Raw genomic sequence first — 20,723 nt, forward strand, 5'->3', positions numbered from 1 at the left:
AACACTAAGTAATCCTTTAAGCATTTCTTTTATTATCCATACGACTGAAAAACAAAACCTTTAACAGAAGTACATCCGGTTAAAGTCACTGCTGAAAACATTTATAATTCTGAATTCACCAAATGATCAAGAGATAGTCTTTTCATGGCAGAGAGAACAACAGTACAGCTGCTGTGTCTGGCTTCAGCTCCAACACTGAAAACGAAACTAAAACACACCCTGCAGCAAACAGCCTAAAACGAAAATAAAAAGCTGACAGACAGCCCAGCTCCACCCACGCTCTGACATCACTGATAAACACCCATTTCTTAAAGGTACTCTCACATGACAATATCTTAAAACCTGTTTAAATGTAAAGTAAAAAGTGAGATTAACCGTCCATAAAATATGTGAAGACTTTGATAGTCTGAAGCAGTGTTTTTCAAACTTATTTTCCTAGGACATACTTTTACCAACCAGCTGGCCTCTCAACCCATGCCAGCCAACCTCTGGACAATGCCATGTTCGCTTAAACCTTTAATGTGAAAGGGGAGCTTGCTTGGTCCTCACGATCTCACTCCAATCAGATTCACACGAGGAGAGGGTAATGTGCATATCAGGTGCAGAATTCAGTCGGTTCCTTTGTGCCGTCTTCATCTTCGTGAGGACGGAAAATCCAACCTCTCACATGTAGGTCGTCGTGAAGAACAATAGCAACAAAATGCTTGTTTTCCTCAGCGGAATTCTGCTACTCCAGAATGCTGACAGCCTCATTGACTTGTGGCGTGTTTTTAATGTGCTGTCGCAGGTGAGGCGCAGAAGTTCAGTCTCCTCATTTCGAGTCAGATGTAAATAAATAATTGACTCTGGGTTGCAAACTCAAGAGATTTTTCTTTCAAAATCTGAAACTTCTCTGGGAAGTAGTGACAAAAACTGTTGATCAGCGCAGCCAGATGTGACTGAATAAGGCTTGCTAGACTTGCTAGTCCTTCACTAACATTAGGCAGGATTCTCCGTTTGGGAATCTATGTTCTCCCACCGGAGCTGAATTACATCTGATTTGCGCACTCCGTTCCTGAGCCATACAAATTTATGCACGGCAAGGATTGCGAGGGATTCCAGAGGGAATCCCACAATCGGGCCACCTGATAATGAGGTCCTGAGACTGGGCAGCCCCTCCCCACATCGCAATTCTGCACCCCCACCCCCTTGGATTTTCTGGGTCTCCTAAGTAAGGAGACCCCCCCCCCCCACAGCCTAAATAAAGTGAACCCCCTCTGCTGACCCCACAGAATAGAGATCCCTGTCTGGAAGCTAGAGAGCAGTCCAGACACAGGCAGTGAAAAAGAATCACTGCTTTAACACTCACCTGGGCAATATACCTGCTGGCTCAGGCAGAGGAAGCAGCACCTGTCAATTCCTGGAAAGAAAACCAGCCAGATAGGTTTACACCCCCTCACCTATTTGATCTACAAGCCTTTCATTCACTTCTCTGATGTTGATTTTACTGGCAGTGATTGACACCCAGCCCGCAGCATTGCTCCTTTCATCTCCCTTCACGGTGAGTAACTTAAGTGGTCAGCTGTGAAACTAACCACAATGTTTATAAATATCAAGCTTTTATCGAAAGCTCCTGGACCATTGTGTATTTTATGTTTGCCCTATTATGTATTTTCTTTTCATGTACGTAATGATCTGTTGAGCTGCTCGCAGAAAAATACTTTTCACTGTACCTCGGTACACGTGACAATAAACCAATCCAATCCGAACTGAGTTAAGTGCTGTTAGTTGCTAGCCGACTACTTCAAAGTCACTCAACCATGAATGGAGATGATTGGAAAGCAGTTAGTTCTGTTTGAGGCAGGGAATTCAGGCCACTGTTTTCTCCGATGTGTCGGAGCAGCGTGGGGGGATGTGTAGCAGTTTTATCTTTGTACTCACACTTGCCGTACATTCAATTACTTTTGGAAAGCATCTTTTCCTTCACTGTGCCGAAAACAATCATCATCCTTTCCTTGCAATTGGAGGGTCAGTTCATTTAGAATTGAAAATATGTCCGCAAGGTAAGACATGGTTAGCATCTAAGTTTTATTAGCAAACAAATCAGCCAGGGGGGACCATTTCTCAAGCACCAGGCCCCTTGACAGCCAACGTACCTGTGAAACAATAAATGTGTGTGCCCGGCCCCCATATTGGAACACCGAGCCTCAAAAGCCTGGTATTGATTGTGCTGCATTTAATGAAATTCACAACTTTCACAATTCCTTTGAGCATCACTTCAAGATCGGATGGAATTCCTTTCGAAACCAGTGCCTCACGGTGAATAAAACAACAATTCTAAACAATGTCCTGACCAGCTGCCTCCTCAATCCTTATCATAACTCCACTTTTTTTTCCCAATGTTGTTGGCTGCCCCATCGCTTGTGATTCCTCTGTAATGAACCCAGCTGAGCCCTCACTTTCCAACCACGTATGCTGCATATATCTATGCGACAGTCGTGCTGGTTGGTAGTGTCAGACAGCTCAACAAATTCATTTCTCGAGTGTAACAACCCATCAGCAATCGCTTTTTGGGGGGAGATGAAAGATGTTTTAATTGCTTTTCTAACCAGATTGTCAAGGGTTATTAGTGTGCTCTGAGGTGATTCAACTAAGTTTGGCTGATAGTAAAAACGGGGAATAAATTAGGTCATACAAATATATATTTTTTCAAATTTAGAGTGCCCAATTCATTTTTTCCAATTAAGGAGCAATTTAGCATGGCCAATGCACTTAACCTGCACATCTTTAGGTTGTGGGGCGAAACCTATGCAAACACAGGGACAGTGACCCAGAGCCAGGATTGAACCTGGGACCTCGGTGCCATGAGGCAGCAGTGTTAACCACACTGCAACTGCCCAGGTCATAAAAATATTTAAATATTGGGATGGCATTAAGTTATTTACCCATAGCCCTGTCCCCCCTGCTCTTCGCACTGGCGATTGAACCCCTGGCTATGGCACAGAGAGTCGAGGAACTGGAGGGGGTTGGTGCGGGGTGGGCAGGAGCATAGGGTGTCGCTTTATGCGGACGACCTGCTGCTGTATGTGGCGGACCCGTTGGGAGGAATGCCAGAGGTAATGAGGATCCTTAGGGAATTTGGGGACTTTTCGGGTTACAAGCTCAATATGGGGAAGAGCGAGCTGTTCGTAGTTCAGCTAGGGGACCAGGAGAGGGGGATTGGCGAGCTCCCACTAAAAAGGGCGGAGAGGAGCTTCAGATATTTGGGGGTCCAGGTGGCCAGGAGCTGGGGGGGCCCTGCATCGGCTTAACTTTACAAGGCTGGTGGAGCAAATGGAGGAGGAGTTCAAGAGGTGGGGCGCGTTGCCGCTGTCCTTGGCGGGTAGGTTGCAGTCAATGAAAATGATGGTGCTCCCAAGGTTTTTGTTCCTGTTCCAGTGCCTCCCCGTGTTTATCCCGAAGGCTTGTTTCAGGTGGGTTAACAGGAGTATAATGGGGTTTGTGTGGGCGCGGGGGACTCAGAGGGTGAGAAGGGTGTTCCTGGAGCGGAGTAGAGATAGATGGGGGCTGGCGCTGCCCAACCTCTGTGGGTACTACTAGGCCGCCAATGCGACAATGGTGCGCAAGTGGGTGATGGAGGGGGAGGGGCTGCATGGAAGAGGCTGGAGACGGCGTCCTGTGTGGGTACGGGTCTGGGGGCGCTGGCAACTGTGCCGCTGCCGCTCCCTCCAAGGAGGTACACCACGAGCCCGGTGGTGGTGGCGGCCCTCAAAATTTGGGGGCAGTGGAGGCGGCATAGGGGGGAAGTTAGGGCCTTGGCGTGGATCCCATTACGGGGGAACCCCAGGTTTTCGGGGTGGCACAGGGCAGGAATACGAAAGTTGGGGGACCTGTTTGTGGACGGGAAGTTCGCGAGCTTGGGTGAGCTGGAGGAGAAGTACGTGCTGCCCCCGGGGAACACCTTCAGGTACTTACAGGTAAGGGCGTTTGCCAGACGGCAGGTGGTGGAATTCCCACGGATACTGCCACACACAGTACAGGACAGGGTGCTCTCGGGGGGGGGGGGGGGGGGGGGTAGTGGGGAAGATCTCGGAAACTTACCAGGTGATGGAGGAGGAGGCCTCGGTGGTGGAGTTGAAAGGTAAGTGGGAGGAGGAGATCGAAGAGGGGACGTGGGCAGATGACCTAGGGAGGGTGAACTCTTCCTCTTCGTGCGCGAGGCTCAGCCTCATACAGTTTAAGGTGCTGCACAGGGCACACATGACCGGGACAAGGATGAGCATGTTCTTTGGGGGTGAGGTCAGGTGTGTTAGGTGCTCAGGGAGCCCAGCAAATCACACCCATATGTTCTGGGCATGCCCAGCGCTGGTGGAATTTTGGAAGGGTGTAGCGAGTACAGTGTCGAGGGTGGTAGGATCCAGGGTCAAACCGGGCTGGGGGCTCGCAATATTTGGGGTGGCAGAGGAGCCGGGAGTGCAGGAGGCGAAAGAGGCCGGAATTCTGGCCTTTGCATCCCTGGTAGCCCGGTGAAGGATTCTCCTTCAGTGGAAAGATGCGAGGGCCCCAAGCGTGGAATCCTGGATCAGCGATATTGGAGAGGGTGAAATTCGCCTTGAGAGGGTCGGTACAAGGGTTCTTTAGGCGGTGGCAACCGTTCTTAGACTTTCTGGCAGAACGATAGACATTGGTCAATGGCAGCAGCAGCTCCGGGGGGGGGGGGGGGGGGGGGGCTACTTTATTTTTGTTCATGTTATTTACACTGGAAGGGTCTGAGGGGGTGTATACACCTGTTGTCTTAAGTCGGGGTGTTAATGTTAATTTATTATTTAGGTACGGGGGGGGGTTTGGGGGGTTGCTTTTTTAGATTGTGTTTTGTACTTAACCCTGTTGGGTTCTTTTTTCTTTCTCATTTTGTTATTGATATTTTATGAAAACCTTTAATAAAAATTAGTTTTTAAAAAAAAAAGTTATTTACCCATAGTTGTAATTTATCTGTCAAATTTTCTCCAAATCATCAACCCAAGGTATTTTTCCCATGTTCCAGGTTCAATATGTTTAATGTTTTCTTGCAAAATTTTTCTAATATGTTCAAATTTCTTTGCATACCGATAAAGCAATCACTTAAGAGGACAATATCATCAGCAAAAGCCAAGGAAGTAACAAAACAGTTTACCATCATAAAACCATCCATACATCATCCAAAGAGCAAATCCAATACATCCCAAGGCTGCACAGAGGTTAGCACGGGTTCAATTCCGGCCATGGATGTCTGGAGTTTGACGTTCCTCCTCTCGTCAGCGTTAGTTTTTGCCGGGTGCTCCGGTTTCCTCCCACAGCACAAAGACGAGCAGGTTAGGTGGATTGGCCATGATAAAATTGCCCCCGAGTGCTCAAAAGATTAGGTGGTGTTACGGGGATAGGGTAGGGGCATGGGCCTAGGGAGGATCCTCTTGCAGACGGTCGGTGCAGACCTGATGGGTCGAATGGCCTTCTGCATTGTAGGGATTTTATAACATTCTATAATAATATCACCTTGTTTAACTCTATTAATTGGTATGGGATTAGTAGATATTTTACTAATTTCCACCTCCGTAGAGGTATCCACATATACATTCTCAACCCGCTGGAAACTTTTAATAAGCTTGTGACCAATTGCATCAAATGCTTTAGCTAAGTCTATAAACACAATTGTCAAATTCTTCCTATGCAATTTTGCAACTAACAATTTTTCAAAATCACAATATTAATAATAATCTTTACTATTGTCACAAGTAGGCTTACATTAACAGTACAATGAAGTTACTGTGAAAATCCCCTAGTCGCCACATTCTGGCACCTGCTTGGGTACACGGAGGGAGAATTCAGAATGTCCGATTCACCTAACAGTAAGTCTTTCAGAACTTGTGGGAGGAAACCCACGCAGACACGGGGAGAACGTGCAGACTCTGCACAGACAGTGGCCCAAGCCAGGAATCGAACCCAGGCCCTGGCGCTGTGAAGCCACAGTGCTAACCACTGTGCTACCGTGCATTATGAGACCCCAGCAATACATCTTTTGTCCTCGTTAAGTTTAACCACATTGCTCAATCGATTTTCCAATGTTTTTATAAATAACCTTAATATTACAGATCCTATAGTCAGTAGTCTTCAATAATTTAGGATTATCAGTTTTGAGAATCAGAATTGTTTCGCATATTTTAATTGTTTTTGGTCTCTCTCCAGACATTAACCAAATTGTGAATACTTTATTCAAAATTTGGGGACTTTTTCTTAGATTGATCAATTACAACTTCAACTTCTACAACCATAACACTAGTATTTCCCACCACCAACATCCCTAGCACTAATGGTCCACAATAACATTATCACTCACGGGTGTCTTCTATTAGCCTCTCCCCGCCCTGCTCAGGATGTAACGAGGCCGGTAAATCTCACGAGACATCTCTTGCAGTATTTACCGGCCTCGTCGCGCCTTGCAAAATCTAACAAGTTTCAGTGAGGCGCCACAATCCGGATCCCGCCCAATGCGGCAGGGACCCAGATTTGCATATTCAAGTGGACAGTTAGTCTCGGCCCTGCCCGCTACTGAATGGTCTCATCTCGAGATTCAGGGCAGGGGCAGTTTAGCACTGGTTTCCACACGTGGACCAGGTGTGCCGGTACTTGGGGGGGGGGGGGGGGGGGTCTCTCGGGTGATCGGGGGCTCCTGTGTGGTTGGGCTCTGCGTTGGGTGGTACCTGGCCACCCAAACACTGTGGCACTGCTAGCCTGACACCCTGGCAGTGCCACCCTTGCAGTGCCAGGGTGCTCAGTTAACATCATGCTTGTGTCAGGGATCGGGGATGCCCTGCCCTTGAGGTGGGGTACAGGGGGGGGGGGGGCTAGATGACCCCCTTATTGGTGAGTAGGGGGGGGGGGGTCTAGCCTGATCTCTTCCTGCACTGGAGACTGCTTTGTGCAGGAAATGGGCCGAAGTGCAGCCAAGGTGGGCTGTTCCTCAGAGGCCCAAAAGTGAAGCAGAATCCCGTTTAATAGCGGGTTTGTTTCCAACGCTGCCAGCACCGGGATACACGCGGCTAAACACACTTGACATAGCTTCCATATTATCAGATAAAGTTTAAGAATTTTCACTAATGTGGTGCAGTGGTCAGCACTGTTGCCTCACGCGCCAAGGACCCAAGTTCGATCCTGGCCCTGGGTCGGTGTCCGTGTGGAGTTTGCACATTCTCCCTGTGTCTGCGAGGGTCCTCACCCTCACAACCCAAAGATGTGAAGGGTAGGTGGATTGGCCACGCTAAATTGCCGCTTACTGGGGAAAAAAATTGGCTAAATTATAAAAGAAAATAAATTATGAGATAAATCTCTTCCCATTCCTATCTTCTAGGTGAGTGGGCACCTCGTGCTGATTAAGGTCCCTTTTGCTTTTAAATTCCTCTCCAATAGGGTTGCGGAAGCCACAGCTTCCCTTTGGGCTACTTTACAGCTGGGATAGTGACAAGCAATAGGGTGATGATGTTCACCACTCTTACCCCATTTCTCACATTTAGGTTTACTGCCCTTATGTGATTGTCTAACACGTTTCCTAAAATTAGCTGGAATTAGAGACAGTCGAACACAAAGGACATCTGAAATGAAAAAAATGAAAATCACTTATTGTCACAAGTAGGCTTCAAATGAAGTTAGTGAAAAGCCCCTAGTCGCCACATTCCGGCACCTGTTCGGGGAGGTTGGTACGGGAAATCACTACAGGAATAATTAAACAAATAATAATACTGGGCTTATTTATGTTGCACTCATTGCTTAATAGTAGAGCACCCAAGGGGATTGTCTCGTCCCTTCGATCCTGTACATTAACATTATTAAAACCCATGCAATTAAAATCGATGCTCTTATTATAAAATGTCAAGTTAGTAAAACCGATAAAATCTTTATTATCTATATTAAGCTTTTCATTATTTTCCTCTAATAATAATAACTTGTCACAAGTAGGCTTCAATGAAGTTACTGTGAAAAGCCCCTAGTCGCCACATTCCAGCACCTGTACAGGAAGGCCGGTACGGGAATTAAACCCGCTGCTGGCCTTGTTCTGCATTACAAGCCAGCTGTTTAGCCCACGTGCTAAACCAGCACCTGGTCATCATGATATTCAAGTGAACATCACAGCACATACATGATAGACAGAGCAACGGACCAATTAGCACACATAACACGACAGCCAATCACAGACAAGAGCATACACAGTACAAAACAAGAAACACGACACTTCCTGGGCAGTCCATCAGGAGGCGGCACAGGGCAAGGACCTCAAAGCCAGACACTCACACAGTCACCACGTGCTGAGTACCAAGTTTGTTATATAAATAGTTTAAAGGAATAAAACTGCATTGTACCAATCGCAACCGTGTTGGTTCGTCTGTATCTCAGAGCACCCAACACTTCATACCCCACTCCTGGTACCATGAAATGTTGGGTGCTCTGAGATACAGACGAACCAACACGGTTGCGATTGGTACAACGCAGTTTTATTCCTTTAAACTATTTATATAACAAACTTGGTACTCAGCACGTGGTGACTGTGTGAGTGTCTGGCTTTGAGGTCCTTGCCCTGTGCCGCCTCCTGATGGACTGCCCAGGAAGTGTCGTGTTTCTTGTTTTGTACCGTGTATGCTCTTGTCTGTGATTGGCTGTCGTGTTGTGTGCGCTAATTGGTCCGTTGCTCTGTCATTCTGTATGTGTGTATGTGCTGTGATGTTCACTTGAATATCATGACACTGGTATCATTAGATCCAAAGCCACGTCTGGTAATACTGACCTTGCCTAGAAGGGACTTTGCAAATTCAAGCACAAATGGAAATTTTATCTGTAAGCAGCACCTTCCTGGTAAGAGCGACCATCTACATTTGCCTTGCAAGACTGAAGGGTGAATGGAGAAGGCTCATTGTTCTACACGGGTGCAGTTATTGAAGCAGACAGGTGTATTTCAGTTCATTTAAAGGATGCTTTCATCACTGGCCAAACATATCCCTAATTGCTGCTTTTGAGAAGATTGTGGTTTGTGGGGCCATTTTCAAAGTATCGTCGAGAATAAAACCACATTAGGGTCATACAAAGGCCAGACCAGATAAGGGCAACGGATTTCCTTCTCTGAAGGGCATTAAGGAACCTGATGAGTTTTTAAGTGATAATCGTTCATAGTTGTGCGCTCACCATTACCGATACTAGCTTTTTTTTTGCTCCTGAAGTAAATTCTCTTGAGTGTTCTACTGGAATCTGAACTCCCGTCTCTGGATTACTCACCCAGTATCACTGCTGTTTCAAGAACTGGAAAATCAGCAGCAGGAATAGACCAACTTCAAACATTGACATTTATTAATTCCTTTGAGCAAACATATTCTACAGCACCAGTTTTCAATTCACAGCTCAGTATAAAGGAGGTATACAAGACTTGAAACAATTCTACAAAAAGTAAGAAAAATATAAGTCAATATTCAACTTTATTTTCTTGATATTTAATTCAGGCTCTGGCATTCCCAGACTGTAGAATTCCCAAGGCCAGTCCACCAGTTTACCCGTTGTCAGATACACGTCTCCACAGTTCTAAGACCTTCTTTGCATGTTGACTGAAGATTAATTTCAAAATGCTCTATCAACATGCCAAGACACTGCCACTCAAGTAGCTTCCAGTCCAAAGGTTAAAGGTGAAGGCAAATATTCATTTTGGGTGAAGCACAGTATCCTCTCCGTCCATTATGAAGGACTCCGGTTAAAGGGCTGCTCATTATCACCTCAAAACTACATTCAGTTCATTTCTGGTGGTCTGGCTATCTGCAGGAGTCCTCAGCACGTATGCAGGGCTGAATGGGAATCTGGGTAACGACTTCAACCGTCCCGTTGAGCGAGATGACCGATAAAAGCGGTCTCTGACGGCACAATTTTTAAAAAGTCAGGTAAACAAATGAACTGCATAATTGACGCCACCTTTAAACTTGCATTATCTCATGTCACACGCCTTCCTGAAATGGTAGCACTGTCACTTTGTACAGAAGGATAGACAACTTATCACATTCCATCTGATGTCGAACTCAGATCAAGAACAGGGAAGTTTACATTCCACCCCCGACAGATTCTCTGGCTGGAATTGTAACAATCATCACTTGGGCTGTTCATCAATGTTCCACATTTCATTCAAACTCAAGCTGCAAATTCAATCTTGCTACTGTTTTAAGGAGAGCACTCCGCTAAGCGCAATAGTTATGACTTTTTTAAAAAAGCATGTTAAAAAAAAAAAACAGGTATAAAAACATCCTCTTAACAATAATACCACCCAAAAATCTTTGGAGGAAAGCTCAATTAAACATTACCTTTCGTGATTTTGTCTAAACTGTATTCAAAACCCTAAACTTTACGGGCAGGAGCGTTGGAGGGAGGGTGGGAGAAAGAAAGAGAATTGCCCCAGCTGTGATTGCCCCTCTTTGTTGCTTCAAATGTTCCCAACTCCTGTTATAATGATGTGGAGATGCCGGCGTTGGACTGGGGTGAGCACAGTACGAAGTCTTACAACACCAGGTTAAAGTCCAACAGGTTTGTTTTGAAACACTAGCTTTCTGAGCACTGCTCCTTCCTCAGGTGAATGAGATTCACCTGAGGAAGGAGCAGCGCTCCGAAAGCTAGTGACATCGAAACAAACCTGTTGGACTTTAACCTGGTGTTGTAAGACTTCGTCCTGTTATAATAGTTATACCAAAAAAATTAACGAGAATTGTATTTCTGTTACACAGTCTGTAACGGAAGGCCAATAATGAGCTTACCTCAAAACAAACTTACTGAAAGATTACACAGGACACTGTCTTGCTTAGTTTTGGGCTCCAGACTAGATTAACAATTTGCTAAATGACCCGTAATTATTATGGGCCTTCTCCATCTGGGGAGTACGCACACTCTTTTGCCGAAAATATTACTTGGGTACAAACGGTGCCCAAAAACTTTGATGTTAGTATATTTGTCATTTACATAGTAGCATGGATATTACAGGGAAGCAACTGCTCGGAGGTGTGGTGTCCACCATATAGTAGCAGGGAAACACACCAAGTCTTTGGAATATAGAACGTTAGCAGTCTGTGCGAGATATTTGTTCAGTTTAGCAAATTTGGGTAGAAACTCAAAACAGCATACTACATCCACTAGAGAAAGGTGGGAGACTCTCCTGAATCAAAACTGTCATTTAAAATAAAAAGTGTAGAGAGAGAGAGAGTGCTCTGCTAAAACAGGGCGTGCTGCACTAAGAACATTGTCACAATGTTGGTTAGTGGGCACTTGTGCACGGGTTACAAATAATATCAATGGTTTGATGCAAGAGGGAACAATTATCTCTCCTATAAAAACCATCTCACAGATCTGCTTTCCAACAAGTGTAACTATTAACAAATTCACCGCATGGCTGCATATTTCAACTTTACCCAAATGTCAATACCCGAGTGTTCTGATAGAAGCAGAACACAAAAAAAAATAAAAGGTCAACACATTCCTATCTAAAAATACAAATACATTTTTCTTCTTTGCGGAGAGGTTAGTTCATGTATCCTCTACAGGATATAGATCCGCACTTGCATTCAATCCTGCGCTGTCTTTTGGGTGAGCTGTTGACTTCAGAGGTTTCAGTAATGGAGACATCACCTGAACCTGTCAAAACCAACGATACGATTACACTAAATTGATGAGCAGAACATTCAATTATAACACGATATCATGAAGTTGGGTTCGCACCTTAAAAGAAAAAGGTCCCTCTTGAAAGTTGTTGCGGTCTTAGTCCATTCCTACTGGGATTAATTTATGGGATGCGTCGCTAGCTCGACCAGCATTTATTACCCATCCCCCATTGCCCTCGAGTAGGAAGAAATGTTCAGAGGGAACAAGACGCTTACTTTCGATGGAACTTTCAGCAGTAGGTCTCGTCCTTTAGCTGTTGCATTCCATTCCGTGCCCGTCATTCACACTGTTAGTCTCCTCTTTAACCAGGCTAGAGATATCACTAATGTCTTGGGAGCAACAAGCAGCAAAGATCACAAATTCAAAAATCCCACCATTAAATTGTGGGGCTGAATTCATCTGGCAATTTGAGTCGTCACAAGAAAGCGACCGTGTTTATGACCATATAGTCGTAAAGACAAACAACTGGCGGACTGACAAAAAGGAGAAAATCGGTCATCCCCTTTTTCTCTGCAGCCTGTAAGTAATGTGGTTACCAACGCTCTTCTGTAACAAACACTCAGCTGTAGGAATGAATTGTCACTCAAGGTGGCTCACTGCCTCCTCAAGGCAACAGACAATACATGTGGGCAGATCAGTATCAAACATCTGATAACTTTGAAGGTGCTAAATCAGCGACGGTGAGGCGGGAAACACCAACACCCCGTTCAGGTAGATTGGCTGCCTGCTGTACAAAGAGGGGGGAAAGAAATTAGGGGAGTATTTTCTCCAATCAAGAATGACGATCATGATTCAAAATAGAGGTCTATGTTTACAAACTTGGAAGAATGTTCAGCAGGTGGACACAAGACCTGGTCATGTTTACCGAAAAACCAGGATGGCACAGTGGTTAGCACTGCTGCCTCTTCCCGTGTCTGCGTGGGTCTCACCCCCACAAACGAACGATATGCAGAGTAGGTGGGTTGACCACGCTCAATTGCCCCTTAATTGAAAAAAAAAGAATTGGGTACTCTAATTTTTTTTTTTTTTAAAAAAGCACTGCTGCCTCACGGTGCAGAGGTCCCAGGTTCGATCCCGGCCCCGGGTCACTGTCCGTGTGGAGTTCGAACATTCTCCCCGTGTCTGCGTGAGTCTCACCCCCTCAACACAAAGACGTACAGGCTAGGTGAACTGGCCACGTTAAATCGCCCCTTAACTGGAAAAACAATTGGGTACCCTAAATTCTTTTTCAAAAACGTTTACTGAAAAATCTAAAAAGGTTTGCGTAATTTACAAAAATGTATAAAATGAAGAATGGCCTTCTTAATTGATCAAAATCTCACCCCACTCAAAAACTTCTTGGGGTTAAAAAAAAGGCTGGAATTTTATAGGCAGTGGTTCTCCAGTTACTGACCAGAAAGTGGGAGTGCAATCCCACCTCAAAGCTTGCTCCATTTTGTTTCAAGTAAATACAATTTTGGAAAATATGAGACGCACCTTTCATTTGATAGTCAAAGGTAAGCTCCTCCCCAGGTTTTATAGAACGCGTGGAGAATAGTGCAATCCTCGGGAAACGGGTATCCAAACTATCGATGAAAACATTATAAACTTGCAGATTGGGATCACACTGTGGAAAAGGTCAGATTTGAATACAATCCATTAAAACCAGTTTGGCCAACAGGGAACATTTCCCCCAAATCAAAACTCAACATCAGACAGTTACATAATAATCCAATCCAAAAAAAATAAAGTATTTGGATTGTTACAGAACAGGGACAAGTCATCTGATCCATAAACTCAGTGCCACCATTTCTCTTCACATGATTACCGAATCCAAACGTATGCTCCTCACATACTTCAACTATTCCTTTAACTCAAAACAACTTATAGCCTTCTTAAAAATACCTGTGGATTCTATTCCAACAATGGTTTGTGGTATTAAAAATTCCACATTCCAACTAATGTCCTGCACAAAAGAAGTATTCTGACAATGTGTTTGCTCATTACTGTGGAAATAAACAGAAGTACGAGTGAAATTATATCACAAAGCAGGTCTCAGGTTTCCCCATACACTACGAGTCCCTCATCCCTGGTCACATTCCAGTCAAGCTAAGCTACATTGTTTGCACTGCGTTTATACCTCTCCAATAATGGGAGGCAAATCCCGTCACGGTCTTAGATTTCATTTTGATGACTAAGAAGCTTTTAATTAATTCTGTTACCGTCCCATTCCCCCCACCCCATCCATAGAATACAGACAGGGCACGAGGAGGTCATTCAGCCCAGTCCACACGTTTGTTCCATCTCTTAATCACACTTGACCAGCCAACTCCTATTTGGTTCAGGAGACATTTAGAAAAGTTAAGTCAATCTTCAGCTTCAAATCGAACCTTAAATACATTCCTCGTGCCTTATCCTGCACAAATGCAAACGCTAGCGGCGGTATCGAGGTTGCTGGCAAAAGTCTGCATCAAGAAAGTGAGTTGAGGGAACAGTAACATCTCAATCTAAACTCAAAAGTTTAGGTTCACTGGTTACTTCAAATTTCTGCAATCTCCCTCTTACTAATCCAAGTTACCATAATCGCTTATGTTGCCAAAGCTGATTGCTGGATATAATTAATTTAGAATTTCAGATTTAACCATTTCCACAAATCTGTTAAAATCCGATCATTTGCCTGGACAGCTGGCCCGTGATGTAGAGAGCCGGCAACAAGGTTCAATCGCAGTTTCTCTCCGTAAACGCTCGTGCGCTTCAACTCCTTCTGGGCTCCCCTTAAAACCACTTCTTTAGCCAAGTTTTTCCTCCCTTGATTCAGTTCCATTCCCACCTCAGAAGGTTTCTCCATGTTGAAAACTGTCAATTGTTGTTTGCTAACCGGTTTGTTGTATGTGCCAATCATCACGTGGTTAAATTTCCCCAATCTGGGCTTTTAGTGAATTTATTGATGCAGACTTTGGCGGAAGCGGGTGACCTCGGGGACCAAGGAAGATCTTGCTCATTGCTGACAATACAAAGTTTACATCATATCATCTTCAGGAGTGGGGAGGGGAAAGAGGATAAATGGACCCCGACTTCTTTACACCAAGCAAAATACTTACACTGTGATTCACAAAGTGTGAAATATTTCCAAATCTTGCAGCATCTACAGTGTACTCATCCTCCACATAATCTAGATCAAATAAGTAGGTGATTCCTTTACTGTCGTAAAATTTCCCTCTTCTTTCTGCTTCTTCACTCGTGATTACCTTCCAACAGACAAAAGTGTTAAGTGGACAGATGTGGATCAGCGGAGCAGAGACGAGTCAGATCTGATCAAGGCTGAATTCATGGCAACTTGAAATCAGTCACTGCTCGTATTCAGCAGTCAGATTACAGATTGTATTCAATTCTCAGTAAATTATCATTTAATCGCTGGTATCACAGTAAAAGTGCCGGCCGATGTGTAAATGGCCTTCCATCCATTTGAACTGGAAACCACAAACAGATTCAGCCCTCTTTTCTGGAGAGAATCCAGTGAGAGGGCGATAAATTGATTTGACACAGATGGTGCTCGGCGGGGAGAGCAACTCGAGGTGATCACTAAACATGGAAACAGAGGAGCTGAGGCAGGATATGCCCTAAATCTGCCTCATGACAATGCTGTACATTGGCACCATTGATAATGCAACAAGGAATAAAACAACTTGTAAATTAATACACTGTTCAAACTCGCTATCACTAGACACAATACACTGTTCAAACTCGCTATCACTAGACACAATACACTGTTCAAACTCGCTATCACTAGACACAATACACTGTTCAAACTCGCTATCACTAGACACAATACACTGTTCAAACTCGCTATCAATAGACACAATACACTGTTCAAACTCGCTATCTCTAGACACAATACACTGTTCAAACTCGCTATCACTAGACACAATACACTGTTCAAACTCGCTATCACTAGACACAATACACTGTTCAAACTCGCTATCACTAGACACAATACACTGTTCAAACTCGCTATCACTAGACACAATACACTGTTCAAACTCGCTATCACGAGACACAATACACTGTTCAAACTCGCTATCACGAGACACAATACACTGTTCAAACTCGCTATCACTAGACACAATACACTGTTCAAACTCGCTATCACTAGACACAATACACTGTTCAAACTCGCTATCACTAGACACAATACACTGTTCAAACTCGCTATCACTAGACACAATACACTGTTCAAACTCGCTATCACTAGACACAATACACTGTTCAAACTCGCTATCACTAGACACAATACACTGTTCAAACTCGCTATCACTAGACACAATACTGTTCAAACTCGCTATCACTAGACACAATACACTGTTCAAACTCGCTATCACGAGACACAATACACTGTTCAAACTCGCTATCACGAGACAAAATACACTGTTCAAACTCGCTATCACTAGACACAATACACTGTTCAAACTCGCTATCACTAGACACAATACACTGTTCAAACTCGCTATCACTAGACACAATACACTGTTCAAACTCGCTATCACTAGACACAATACACTGTTCAAACTCGCTATCACTAGACACAATACACTGTTCAAACTCGCTATCACTAGACACAATACACTGTTCAAACTCGCTATCACTAGACACAATACACTGTTCAAACTCGCTATCACGAGACACAAAACACTGTTCAAACTCGCTATCACGAGACACAATACACTGTTCAAACTCGCTATCACGAGACACAATACACTGTTCAAACTCGCTATCACTAGACACAATACACTGTTCAAACTCGCTATCACTAGACACAATACACTGTTCAAACTCGCTATCACTAGACACAATACACTGTTCAAACTCGCTATCACTAGACACAATACACTGTTCAAACTCGCTATCACTAGACACAATACACTGTTCAAACTCGCTATCACTAGACACAATACACTGTTCAAACTCGCTATCACTAGACACAATACACTGTTCAAACTCGCTATCACTAGACACAATACACTGTTCAAACTCGCTATCACGAGACACAATACACTGTTCAAACTCGCTATCACGAGACACAATACACTGTTCAAACTCGCTATCACTAGACACAATACACTGTTCAAACTCGCTATCACTAGACACAATACACTGTGCAAACTCGCTATCACTAGACACAATACACTGTTCAAACTCGCTATCACTAGACACAATACACTGTTCAAACTCGCTATCACTAGACACAATACACTGTTCAAACTCGCTATCACTAGACACAATACACTGTTCAAACTCGCTATCAATAGACACAATACACTGTTCAAACTCGCTATCTCTAGACACAATACACTGTTCAAACTCGCTATCTCTAGACACAATACACTGTTCAAACTCGCTATCACTAGACACAATACACTGTTCAAACTCACTATCTCTAGACACAATACACTGTTCAAACTCGCTATCACTAGACACAATACACTGTTCAAACTCGCTATCTCTAGACACAATACACTGTTCAAACTCGCTATCTCTAGACACAATACACTGTTCAAACTCACTATCACTAGACACATTACACTGTTCAAACTCGCTATCTCTAGACACAAATCACTGTTCAAACTCGCTATCACTAGACACAATACACTGTTCAAACTCGCTATCACTAGACACAATACACTGTTCAAACTCGCTATCACTAGACTCAATACACTGTTCAAACTCGCTATCACGAGACACAATACACTGTTCAAACTCGCTATCTCTAGACACAATACACTGTTCAAACTCGCTATCTCTAGACACAATACACTGTTCAAACTCGCTATCACTAGACACAATACACTGTTCAAACTCGCTATCACTAGACACAATACACTGTTCAAACTCGCTATCACTAGACACAATACACTGTTCAAACTCGCTATCACTAGACACAATACACTGTTTAAACTCGCTATCACTAGACACAATACACTGTTCAAACTCGCTATCACTAGACACAATACACTGTTCAAACTCGCTATCAATAGACACAATACACTGTTCAAACTCGCTATCTCTAGACACAATACACTGTTCAAACTCGCTATCACTAGACACAATACACTGTTCAAACTCGCTATCACTAGATACAATACACTGTTCAAACTCGCTATCACTAGACACAATACACTGTTCAAACTCGCTATCACTAGACACAATACACTGTTCAAACTCGCTATCACTAGACACAATACACTGTTCAAACTCGCTATCTCTAGACACAATACACTGTTCAAACTCGCTATCTCTAGACACAATACACTGTTCAAACTCGCTATCACTAGACACAATACACTGTTCAAACTCGCTATCTCTAGACACAATACACTGTTCAAACTCGCTATCTCTAGACACAATACACTGTTCAAACTCGCTATCTCTAGACACAATACACTGTTCAAACTCGCTATCACGAGACGCAATACACTGTTCAAACTCGCTATCTCTAGACACAATACACTGTTCAAACTCGCTATCACGAGACACAATACACTGTTCAAACTCGCTATCACGAGACACAATACACTGTTCAAACTCGCTATCTCTAGACACAATACACTGTTCAAACTCGCTATCACTAGACACAATACACTGTTCAAACTCGCTATCACTAGACACAATACACTGTTCAAACTCGCTATCAATAGACACAATACACTGTTCAAACTCGCTATCTCTAGACACAATACACTGTTCAAACTCGCTATCACTAGACACAATACACTGTTCAAACTCGCTATCACTAGATACAATACACTGTTCAAACTCGCTATCACTAGACACAATACACTGTTCAAACTCGCTATCACTAGACACAATACACTGTTCAAACTCGCTATCTCTAGACACAATACACTGTTCAAACTCGCTATCTCTAGACACAATACACTGTTCAAACTCGCTATCTCTAGACACAATACACTGTTCAAACTCGCTATCTCTAGACACAATACACTGTTCAAACTCGCTATCACGAGACACAATACACTGTTCAAACTCGCTATCTCTAGACACAATACACTGTTCAAACTCGCTATCACTAGACACAATACACTGTTCAAACTCGCTATCACTAGACACAATACACTGTTCAAACTCGCTATCACTAGACACAATACACTGTTCAAACTCGCTATCACTAGATACAATACACTGTTCAAACTCGCTATCACTAGACACAATACACTGTTCAAACTCGCTATCACTAGACACAATACACTGTTCAAACTCGCTATCTCTAGACACAATACACTGTTCAAACTCGCTATCTCTAGACACAATACACTGTTCAAACTCGCTATCTCTAGACACAATACACTGTTCAAACTCGCTATCTCTAGACACAATACACTGTTCAAACTCGCTATCACGAGACACAATACACTGTTCAAACTCGCTATCTCTAGACACAATACACTGTTCAAACTCGCTATCACTAGACACAATACACTGTTCAAACTCGCTATCACTAGACACAATACACTGTTCAAACTCGCTATCACTAGACACAATACACTGTTCAAACTCGCTATCACTAGACACAATACACTGTTCAAACTCGCTATCAATAGACACAATACACTGTTCAAACTCGCTATCACTAGACACAATACACTGTTCAAACTCGCTATCACTAGACACAATACACTGTGCAAACTCGCTATCACTAGACACAATACACTGTTCAAACTCGCTATCACTAGACACAATACACTGTTCAAACTCGCTATCTCTAGACACAATACACTGTTCAAACTCGCTATCTCTAGACACAATACACTGTTCAAACTCGCTATCACTAGACACAATACACTGTTCAAACTCGCTATCTCTAGACACAATACACTGTTCAAACTCGCTATCTCTAGACACAATACACTGTTCAAACTCGCTATCTCTAGACACAATACACTGTTCAAACTCGCTATCACGAGACGCAATACACTGTTCAAACTCGCTATCTCTAGACACAATACACTGTTCAAACTCGCTATCACGAGACACAATACACTGTTCAAACTCGCTATCACGAGACACAATACACTGTTCAAACTCGCTATCTCTAGACACAATACACTGTTCAAACTCGCTATCACTAGACACAATACACTGTTCAAACTCGCTATCACTAGACACAATACACTGTTCAAACTCGCTATCAATAGACACAATACACTGTTCAAACTCGCTATCTCTAGACACAATACACTGTTCAAACTCGCTATCACTAGACACAATACACTGTTCAAACTCGCTATCACTAGATACAATACACTGTTCAAACTCGCTATCACTAGACACAATACACTGTTCAAACTCGCTATCACTAGACACAATACACTGTTCAAACTCGCTATCTCTAGACACAATACACTGTTCAAACTCGCTATCTCTAGACACAATACACTGTTCAAACTCGCTATCTCTAGACACAATACACTGTTCAAACTCGCTATCTCTAGACACAATACACTGTTCAAACTCGCTATCACGAGACACAATACACTGTTCAAACTCGCTATCTCTAGACACAATACACTGTTCAAACTCGCTATCACTAGACACAATACACTGTTCAAACTCGCTATCACTAGACACAATACACTGTTCAAACTCGCTATCACTAGACACAATACACTGTTCAAACTCGCTATCACTAGACACAATACACTGTTCAAACTCGCTATCACTAGACACAATACACTGTTCAAACTCGCTATCAATAGACACAATACACTGTTCAAACTCGCTATCTCTAGACACAATACACTGTTCAAACTCGCTATCACTAGACACAATACACTGTTCAAACTCGCTATCACTAGACACAATACACTGTTCAAACTCGCTATCACTAGACACAATACACTGTTCAAACTCGCTATCACTAGACACAATACACTGTTCAAACTCGCTATCACGAGACACAATACACTGTTCAAACTCGCTATCACGAGACACAATACACTGTTCAAACTCGCTATCACTAGACACAATACACTGTTCAAACTCGC

At 43.4% G+C, this 20,723-nt stretch overlaps 1 protein-coding gene across 2 annotated transcripts in view; it reads right to left on the reverse strand.

Moving 5' to 3' along the window:
• Positions 1-9,330: 9,330 nt before the first annotated feature.
• Positions 9,331-20,723, reverse strand: part of LOC140387811 (histone-lysine N-methyltransferase SUV39H2-like) — a 43,501-nt gene continuing 32,108 nt past the window's right edge. Inside the window, exons 4-7 of one of the 2 annotated variants that reach the window (XM_072470953.1) lie at positions 14,766-14,912; positions 13,162-13,291; positions 11,901-12,014; positions 11,544-11,658 (exon numbers count right to left, since the gene is read on the reverse strand). In XM_072470953.1, the coding sequence (XP_072327054.1) occupies positions 11,935-12,014; positions 13,162-13,291; positions 14,766-14,912 (357 nt within the window). In that variant the 3' untranslated portion in view covers positions 11,544-11,658; positions 11,901-11,934. Of the gene's footprint in view, positions 11,659-11,900; positions 12,015-13,161; positions 13,292-14,765; positions 14,913-20,723 lie in introns of both variants that reach the window. The other variant, XM_072470952.1, reaches the window with a different exon arrangement.

Source organism: Scyliorhinus torazame, chromosome 13, assembly GCF_047496885.1.
Source record: "Scyliorhinus torazame isolate Kashiwa2021f chromosome 13, sScyTor2.1, whole genome shotgun sequence".
Taxonomy (NCBI): domain Eukaryota; kingdom Metazoa; phylum Chordata; class Chondrichthyes; order Carcharhiniformes; family Scyliorhinidae; genus Scyliorhinus; species Scyliorhinus torazame.